This window comes from Nicotiana attenuata, chromosome 2 (assembly GCF_001879085.1).
Source record: "Nicotiana attenuata strain UT chromosome 2, NIATTr2, whole genome shotgun sequence".
Taxonomy (NCBI): Eukaryota; Viridiplantae; Streptophyta; class Magnoliopsida; order Solanales; family Solanaceae; genus Nicotiana; species Nicotiana attenuata.
Genome location: NC_031990.1, coordinates 42,908,327 through 42,919,077, shown reverse-complemented (window position 1 = coordinate 42,919,077; position 10,751 = coordinate 42,908,327). Strand labels below are relative to the sequence as shown.

General features: G+C 39.4%; 1 protein-coding gene across 1 annotated transcript; it reads left to right on the top strand.

Moving 5' to 3' along the window:
* LOC109218863 lies at positions 288-1,430 on the top strand. The gene is made up of 2 exons (XM_019383262.1): positions 288-299; positions 384-1,430. Exons 1-2 carry the CDS (start codon positions 288-290, stop codon positions 1,428-1,430), a joined length of 1,059 nt encoding a protein of 352 aa, XP_019238807.1.

Below are 10,751 nucleotides of genomic sequence, written 5' to 3'. Positions count from 1 at the left end.
GAAGCTCCAACAGACCCCAACATCTTTATCCCTCTATCCACAGGAGAAAAGGCTAGAATTTATAAACCAGGCAACATTCAGTTATAATAAAATTATATGGTAGGAAAATTGGGCATCAAATACTTAGGCAAAAAATATATGCCTTATGGAAACCAACTAAAAACCTACCTTTAATTGATTTAGGAGCTGATTTTTTCCTACTTAAATTCCCAAAGGAGGAATGTAAGCTTCATGCAATACACGAATGGACCCTAGTTTATTCTGAATCATTTTCTATCTGTTCGTCAATGGGAGCCAAGGTTCATGGCATCTGAATCAAGGATAAATTATTTGCTATTTGGTTACGCTTACCTGAACTACCAACTGAGTTCTACAACCTTCAGATACTGCAACAGGTGGGGAACAAAATTGGAAAGTTGTTAACGGTTGATACATGCACATCTTCAACAACAAGAGGGAGATATGCACGATTATGTGTTGAGGTACCGTTAGAACAACCATTAAAGACTCATATTTACATTGGCAATCACAAACAAATTATTCTGTATGAGGTATTAAATTTACTATGTACAAAATGTGGTCGAATCGGCCACAATCAAAGAGTTTGTACGTACATATCTAAGGAAAACAAAACTGATATCCCCTTGATGAATCAGCCTAGATTCACTAATCCTAGTTCTACTACTACAGCTACAAATACACAAAAAACAGCTGCATGGAAGACTGTGGAATTTCCTAAGAAGCAATCTAGAAAATTGACTTCCTACAATGGCAATCCTAACCAGGGAACTCCAGATTTGCCAGCAAATCACACGCATCACGCAGGTATGCATGGTAAGGATCCCAGGTTACTAATTACACCTAATACGTTACCTTTTACGAAATTGTCTATTAATCATCGTAACTCTTCTGCTAATACAACATACCCTCTTAACGCTAATACATTTGCTCAACTAGTACAAACTGTAACTAATGATGGTTACTTGTTAAATAATCAACCGACAAATACTAGTCAACCTCTTTCAACAAACACTCGAGTACAATTACCTACAACTACTACCTCAGCCCAAATGCAAGATTGGCACACAACCACACCTATCAAAACACATGCAATAAGCCACTTAGCCAATCCCCACATGCAAGGAATGTCGTCTTCCACTACCACTACTCACTCAGTTATAACACCAATTTCACAACAACAAAGAACCATTACAGACAAAACTGCTCAAATCGCCTTAAAGAGTGCAATATCCACGTCCAAAAACCCTACCCTATCTTCCATGCAAATAGGGCATCATGACAATCCTACTGTGTTCTCTACAGCTCCGTCAAACAAAGAAGCTACATCTTCATCAATCACACCGCCTAACTCCACCACTCACATTGTTGCGTCAAAAATTCAATGTCAAAATCCTGGACATATTAAATAGATCCAATCATCCCTCACTTCTTCAAATTCAAAGATGTATCCACAAACACTCACTCACTTAAGACATCCTTCGAACAACTCAAGCACGCAAAAATATCCACCATCTACAACACAACCTACATCCAACACCATACTCCATACCACCAGCACACTTGATCATGGAACCAAACACGTTGATTTACACTGCCCAGACTCCTCCATCAATACCAACTCCAGTGTGTTGGTTGGAGATAGGGCTCCAGAACCATGCACTAACGTTCACAATGGAGGTCAATCAACAAGAAGTGACCATACTCATCAACAACCCAAGGGATTTAGCACAGATAGTGGCAGAAGGAATGCAATTAGGGACGCACATGTTTGGGAGGTATCATTGGTCGATGATGCAAACCCCTCACCTTGCATCTTATCAACCTCTAAATCTACCAGTACCATATTGGGATCCCACACACCTCTATCCACACCATATTCATCTACCTTTCTACCCATCACCAACTCCACTAACCCCTTAGATTCAACCATACACTCTTCCAGAGCCACAGCTCCTTCTCTTGGAAGCAATAGCTCTACCACACACTCCAACACCAGCCCAGTCACCATCCCATCATCCTAACCCTCCCAATTCACTAGAACAAGATCACAACTTCCAGGCAGAACTAGACGCAGCGATCGTTTACAACAGAGAAACGCGACCAGTGCATGCATATCTAGATGGGATAAAAGTATTTGTCCAGAAGGAGGATTACGAAAGAAAAATCTACATATGGTGTCCTCAAAGGTTAATGAAGGCCTCACTTCGAATAAGGCCCACAACAAATCCAGTGGTAGGCAAATATGCCATGCTACTACTTCCCACATTTCGAGTGTATCCAGGAGAGAGCAGCAGTTGGAGGAATCCAAGTAGCAGTCATTTGTTCGAATCAGATAACAACACAATGAACTTCATAATTTGGAATTGTCGAGGGGCACAATCAGCTGACTTTAGAAGAACATTTAGGTCACTTCTGGACTATAATAGGACGTCTCTGGTGGTTCTTTTGGAAACCCATTATCAAAGTCATCAAACATTAAAGCAAGACTTCAATTTCAATGGTCTGATAGAGGTACCTGCCATAGGGCAGGCGGGGGGAATAGCCATCTTGTGGATTTCAAATGTTCTAAATGTGAAACCTGTGTCAACTACTGCACAGGAGATACATTGCCATATCCAGGTTCACCCTTTCCCTTTTAAGTTTCTATTTAGTGCCATCTATGCTAGTACTGACTTAGCAACTAGACAATCTCTTTGGTAAAATATAAAGTGTGTTTATGATAAGTACAAAGGACCATGGATTTTAGGAGGTGATTTTAATGAAGTAACTCATGCAACTAATGAATTTGGGGGTCTTCCCATTAGTCATTCACGTTCAAATAAATTACTAGACTGCTACAACTACTGCAATTTGAAGGATTTAGGTTTTAAGGGTAGTCGTTTTACATGGACCAATGGAAGACATAATGGTGCTAATATTCTTGAACGTATTGATCGTGTTCTGGCCAATTATAACTGGTTGAATCAATTCCCAGAGGCAATGGTAACACATCTCCCACGTACACATTCCAATCATTGCCCTATTAAAATTGAGCTGCAATATAGGCCTCTACCTCGAAAAAATATTTTTAGATTTGAAACTATTGGGGCAACACATCCTTCTTTTCCAAATGTTGTTAAGCAAGCTTGGTCAAATAATTTACATTTACTACCTGCTATAGATGAGTTTACTAATACCATGCATGACTAGAATTCTTCAACATTTGGTAATATTTTTAAGCAAAAAAGGAAACTCCTAGCTCGTTTAGGAGGTCTCCAATCTTCCATGCATTATCCAACTAGTCTTTTCCTCCAATATTTGGAACAACAATTGAAAAAAGAGTATAACCATATACTAAGATTAGAGGAAGATTTTTGGAAATTAAAATCACGCATAAATTGGTTAAATGATGGTGACGCAAATACAAAGTTTTTCTATTTAACCACATTAAATAGAAGAAGAAATAATAGAATAACCGCAATTCAAGACCAAGGGGGAAACTGGATTACAAGCCCCCATCAAATAAAGGAAAGTGTTATTCTGTTTTATAAAAATTTATTCACTACTACAAATATTGTTTCTTACCCAAAAACCAAAATCCTCCCTACCAATGTCCTAGCAAGAGAAAATCAGCTTCGATTAATACACCCTTTACAAGATGAGGAAATTATGAATTCAATACATTCGTTCCAACCACTAAAGGCTCCTGGATCAGATGGTCTACACCATCTTTTTTACCAGAAATATTGGGATACTATAGGTCCCTCTGTCAAATACTTTTGTCATAAGGCATTTCAAGATCATCAGATTGATCCTACAATCAACACAACTTACATTTGCCTTATTCCAAAAAAAATGACAATGCATCCACAATCTCTCAATACAGGCCCAAAAGCCTTTGCAATACAATCTATAAGGTTATTACAAAAATTATCATGAACAGGTTAGAACCAATCCTTCAACACACACCCTAGTCAGTCCAGTTTTCAGAAAAACAAAAGAGTTGCTGATAATGCTATAATTTTACAAGAAATCATTTGTAATTTTGAAAAAAACAAGGGTATCAATTTTAAAATGCTTCTTAAACTGGACCTAGAGAAAGCGTTCGATAAGTTTGAATGGTCTTTCATTCATCATACACTAATTTCTTTAAATTTCCCCCCTGATATTATTAAACTAATTATGTCCTGTATCACTACTGCTTCCACGTCAATTCTTATTAATGGTAATCCCACTGATTATTTTCAACCAACGAGAGGCATAAGACAAGGTGATCCCTTATAAGCCTATATCTTTATTCTATGTCTAGAAATGTAGTCACGAAAAATAAACAATGCAGTAGATTATATGGCATGGCTACCAATTTCATTAGCAAAAAAAGGACCTCAACTCTCCCATTTACTCTTTGCTGATGACATTATACTTACATCTCAAATCACTACTACAACGTCCCAATCAATTCTCAATACCCTCAGCCAGTTTACACGACAATCAGGCCAAACTATTAACTTTGAGAAATCAAAAATTTACTTCTCAAAAAATTGTTCAAACCCAATAAAACAAAGCATTCTTCAACTCTTTCATATGGAAGAAGGGAAAGGCTTTGGGAAATACTTAGGTTATCCCATCTTCATTAAAAAGCAATCAAAAAGGGATACCAGTTCCTACTTGATAATTTTAAGAGCAAGCTAGTAGGTTAGAAAATAAATTTTCTAACAAGGTCAGGTATAGCTACTCTAATACGTTCTACTTTAAACCAACTCCCAAATCATCTAATGCATTACATCAAATTACCTGCTTATCTTATTAACCACCTAAATCGATACCAAAAGAATTTTCTCTGGGGTACAACACCTCAAAAGAAAAAAAGCATTTGATTAAATGGTCTACAGTTACACAACCTATCCACCAAGGGGGGTTAGGTATACAAAACTTAAGTGTCAAAAACCAAGCACTACATGCAAGCCTTGCTTGGAGACTTTTTAATTATCCCCATCAACTATGGGCACATGTGCTCTTACATGCTAATTTGAGACCATCCCCCCTCTTCAAAGGCATAGGATCTAATACTTGGCGCAACATTATGAAAGGTTGGTCCTATTGCCTTCTAGGGTATAAGTGGAATCTCACCACTGGTCAACATGTTAGGTTTTGGACGAATCCATGGATCCTCCAAAATACCACCCTCACCAGCCACGTGGAAGGACCATTACCTAAATATGAGGAGAGGAAACTGGTCTCACATTATTATTATAATAACACCTGGCATTTGGGGAAACCTATAGCTTTACCAGCACATTTACAATCTCTAATAGCAAGACTTTACATGCCAATTACACATGTATTGCCTGATCAGATTTATTGGGCTATCACAGCCAATGGAATTTTTTCAACTAAATATATATACAACAACTTAATAAAGACAACTAATCCAACTAGCAATGATACATCTCAGTCCTACAGGTGGATCTGGAAACTTCATATTCTACCAAAATAAGTTTCTTCTTATGGTTAATGTCTCATGACAGACTCCCAACAGCTGCTTACCTTGCACGGCGAGGTATTATTCATTCAAACACATGCCAGCAATGTAAAACAGGCCCAGAAACAATTCTCCATATTTTTTGGGAATGTCCTCAGGCTAGACTAATCTGGACATCTCTAGGAATTCCAACTAAAACCCTCAATACTCCTATAACACATTATACCATTCATAACTGGTTGCACCAACTTGTCCACACACTGTCATTATCAACTCCTAAGAGTATTCCAAACACTAGACTTATTCCTTTTGCATTGTGGAATCTTTGGACAGTCTGAAATAAACATTTACTGGATAATCAAAAATGTCCTCTTGCTATTTATTTTATAATTAAAACAGCTGCTGAATATTATTGTCTCACAAATCCTCCAAAACGAGACACATATAAATTGAATATTGATGGATCCTGTTCCTACAGTAAGGGCCAATATGGTATTGGTGGTGTATCTAGGAGTGCCCAAGGACACTGGATAATAGGGTTTGCAGGACGAACACAAGAAGGTACAACTGAACAAGCAGAACTTCTTGCACTTCTCATGTGACTCAAAATAGCAGCAAAAATGACGATAAAGCCACTCATCATTGAAACAGATGCGCAAGCACTTATCGGTATGTTTAAATCACCTACAATCCAATATACTAACATTATCAATGACTGCAGGTCGTTACTTCAACAGCTGGATAGTCAATTTCTACATCATATCTACAGAGAGCAAAATGGTGTTGCTGACAGCTTAGCTACATATGGAGCAATGCATACAAAGGAGCACTGCTATCTTTTTGGGAGACCACCACTTTTTGCTATGCCCTCTTATCAGCAGGATCAACAGGGCTCGTTACAAAGAAGACTAGTTAAGAGTAGCACTACTGCTTCAGCACAATCACCTTTTGCCTCACATGATTTGTGTAATATTAATAGTTTACCTAGGAATATGACATTTACTACTACTATGTTGCCTAGTTTTAATCCTAGTACTACTACTAGTTCTAGTACTTTTGTACAACGGATGCCTCTAATGCATCTACTAAACATGTGTGCTGTAACTTTTTAGTGTTTATATAATATAACCTATCTTTCCGACCAAAACAAAAAAGTTAAATATGTGAGTTATTTGAATTATATGTAAATAACCTTAAAATTTAAACCTTCTAGGTAAGTATAGATAATCATTAGATTTTGTTTATGAAACACACATGAAAAAACGCTAACATTTTCTCAGATCCCATAATGATAATTTTATTTTTGCACCATTCATTGGTGTAATTGGAACCTAAATATAGTCACAAAGAGAAATAATAACTCGCATTTATGAGCTCTAGCAAAGCACAAAGGTTGGCACAATATGAACGATTCTTTGGTTACGACGTGACTCTTTTTCTACGACTTGAATTCTTATTTAGTAATACTATTATGTTTGAAAAAATATGTTTCTATTTTGAAATTTCAATTTCTACAAGATTATATATATTTCAATAATGATTATTTTTGTAATGATGCAAGAGAAGATATTATCCTTAATTTAAAATTCACTTTAACCGGCTATCTAAAAATTTAAATGATTCATTGGCCGGTGAAATTTTATTTCAGTATGACTCCATTTTGAGTTTATCGATATCTCTAGCTCCAAATTGTAAATTTTGAATACCCTATACATATACAAATTTTTTGTTCTTTGATTCATTAGATGTTAGATTAATTGATTGTTATTATATAACTGTAACGACCCGACCGGTCGTTTTGAGCTTTAGCGCGCCGTTATGACGACCCCGCCAGTCGGCTAATGAGTTACTGCTCCATTTTCCCCATTTCTACTTCTTACTGCTTTGTTTATCGGTTCTATATGTGATCGGGTTGGTTGGTCCGGATTCAGAAAGGATTTGGTAAGGTTTGAGACACTTAGTCTCTTTTTTGAGGAAGCTTAAGTTGAAAAGGTCAACCGGATGTTGACTTATGTGTTAGAGGGATCGGATGTGAGTTCCAATGGTTCTGAAAGCTTCGGGAGGTGATTTTGGACTTAAGAGCGTGATCAGAATGAGTTTTGGAGGTTCGGAGTAGATTTAGGCTTGAATTGGCAAAGTTGGTATTTTGGCGATTTCTGATTTGTAGGTGAGATTTTGATATAGCGGTCGGAATAGAATTCTAAGAGTTGCAGTAGTTGCATTGCGTCCGTTGGAATGTGTGTGCAAAATTTCAGGTCATTCGGACATGGTTTGGTCGGGTTTTTGATCAAAAATGGAATTCGGAAGATTTTTGAAACATAGGCTTGAATCCGATGTGTTTTGGTTGATTCGATGTTGTTTGAGGTATTTTGAAGATTGGTACAAGTTTAAATAAGGTTATGGGTTATGTTTGTGCTTTAGGTTGAGGTCTCGGAGGACTCGGGGTGATTTCGGATGGTTGACGGAGAGTTGTAATTTTTGAACAAGCTGAAGATTTCTGCTTTTTGTATTTCTGCACCTGCTGATTGAGGACCGCAGGTGCGATGCTGTAGATACGAGGGAGGAGCCGCAGAAGCGAAAAGGAGCTAGGGAGGCAGAAATCGCAGATGCGGTTGAAGGACCACACCTGCGATGGCGCAAGTGCGGATATGTGATCACGATGCGGAAATGGGAACTAAAGTGAGGACCGTAGATGCGGTTGTCTTGACCGCAGATGCGGTGGAATGGCCGCAGATGCAGAAATGCCTGGGTCAGAATGTTTAAGTTATTTCCTTCGCGAATTTCAGAGGGTTTCACCATTTTTAATAGCGATTTCTGGCGTTTTGGACGATTTTGAAGAGAGAATTCAAGGGGACTTCATTGAGGTAAGGATTGTGGACCTAAAACTCGTTCCTATGGTATTATTTCACGAATTAGAGCTATAATTAATGGAATTTGAGGGCTAAATTTGGGAAACTGGCGCTTAGAAACTTAGACCTTTGATTGGGTATTTGAGGGACCATTGGTGGTCGGATTTTGGAGCTTCTCATATGTATGAACTTGTGGGGAGATAAGGAATCTACTGATGTTAATTTTATCAAATTCCGAGATGTGGGCCCGGGGGTCGGGTTTTGGTAATTTCGGGATTTATGCTATAAAATGATTATTTTCGCTTGGGCTTCGTTCCTTTAGCATATTTTGACGCCATGATTCTGATTTTGGATAGATTCGACGTGAGTGGAAGCTGATTCGAGGGGCAAAGGCGTCGCGAGCTAGAGACTTGAACGGATTGAGGTGAGCAATGATTGTAAATGATGTCCTGAGGGTATTAAACCCCATATTTCACATCGTTGTGCTATGTTGAGGTGGCGCACATGCTTGATGACGAGCGTGGGGTCGAGCACTATTGGAGATTGTGACTTAGTCCGTCCCGAATGACTATTTTACTGTATATTGACTGAAATCTATTTGTGTACATCATGTTTTGGGCTGAATGCCATATTTAGGCCTCGTGCCAATTATTTGAACCCTTAGGGGATTCTTATTGGTATTTCCTCACTGTTTTGACTTTATACTTGAACTCAGTCATGCTATATTCCACTATTTTCATAACTCAGCCATGTTTACTCTATTTTAACACTTAAATGTTATTTTAAATGAAAATTTTAGCTGAGAATCATGTTTTACTATTGCCCAAGTGGCTTGTGAGGATTTTGACTGAGTAAAGCCGAGGGCCTATCTTGTGAGGAAACATTTGATTATGATTATTAGGCCGAGTGCTTGAGATATGTACGCCACGAGGTGGCTTCTTGATTTGAGGTCGAGAGCCTAGTGATCATGACACGAGATGGCTTGATATTGCGCTTGGGCCGTAAGGGGCCCCCTCCGGGAGTCTGCACACCCCCAGTGAGCGCGGGTACCCATTATGATGTGAGATGTAGCCTGAGGAGTTGGAATTGTTCCGAGATATTGCCCGAGGGGCGGATTGGTTGACATTGTGCCCGAGGGGCGAACCTTTATGAGTTTAACTTTCTTATTTGTCTGTCAATTACCGGTTTAATTGTTTAAAAGGTATTTCCTAAGATTTCAACTGAACTTAAGTGATTTTACATATCTTTACTGGTTTTACTACTTCATTATAGCCTGTAATGTGCCTTACGTCTTTTCATATCTCTCAGTCGTTATTTATTATTATTACTCACTGAGTTGGAGTACTCACTTTACTCCGTGCACCCTGTGAGCAGATTCAAGTGCATCTGGTCCCGCTCCCGAGTGTTGATCTTTCCAGCTCAGGCGAATCCGAAGATTCTCTAGGTAGCTGTCGGCGTTCGCAGCCTAGAGCTTCTTCGTTATCTTATTTATCCTTGTTTTAGTTTTGTATTGAACTTTGTAGAGTTTTCCTAAATTATTCCGGATTTTAGATGCTCATGACTTGTGACATCCCGATATCGGGCTGTGTTGGGTTGTTCTTCCGCATATTTGTACTGTTGACTGCTTAAATGTTGGATTATTTATCATGCTTTAGACTTAATTCTCATTGATAACTGCTTAAAACTGAAATGGGTATGTGTCGGCTGGCCTTATCTTCGCTAGAGGCGCCATCACGACTGGGTCCGGGTTTAGGGTCGCGACAAGTTGGTATCAGAGCCTATGTTACATAGGTCTCACGAGTCATGAGCAGGTTTAGTACAGTCTCGAGGATCGGTACGGAGATGTCTGTATTTATCCTCGAGAGGCTGCAGAACCTTTAGGAAAAACTTCATATTCTTGAAATTCTTGTTGTGCGAATTTGTTGATCCGAGTACTAAACTTCTGTTATTCTATTCTCTCACAGATGGTGAGGAGACGCGCTACCGGTTAGGATGGACGACTACCAGTACCACCAGCTGTGGACACTAGAGGCTGAGGATGCGGTCGTGGTAGGGCAGAGGTGTGGCCCGTACAGGAGCTAGGACAACACCTGCAGATCCACAAGCCACCCTAGCTCAGGATCAGGTCCCAGTTTTGGACGATCCAGCACACCACCTCAGGCACCAGCTGTGCCCATTGTGATTCCGGGTCTTGAGGAGGCCTTGACTCAGATCCTATCAGTTTGCACAGGCCTAGCTCAGACAATTTTAGCTACTGCAGCCGCGGTAACTTCTCAGGCCGGGGGAGGGTATTAGACTCCCGCCGCTCGCACACCTGAGAAGGCCGTGTAGGGACTTCAGACGTCGGGGGCACATCCAGCCCAGCCGGTTGCAGCTGCTCAGGACTATCTAGTTCTTGCCATGCCAGAGGACGAGCAGCG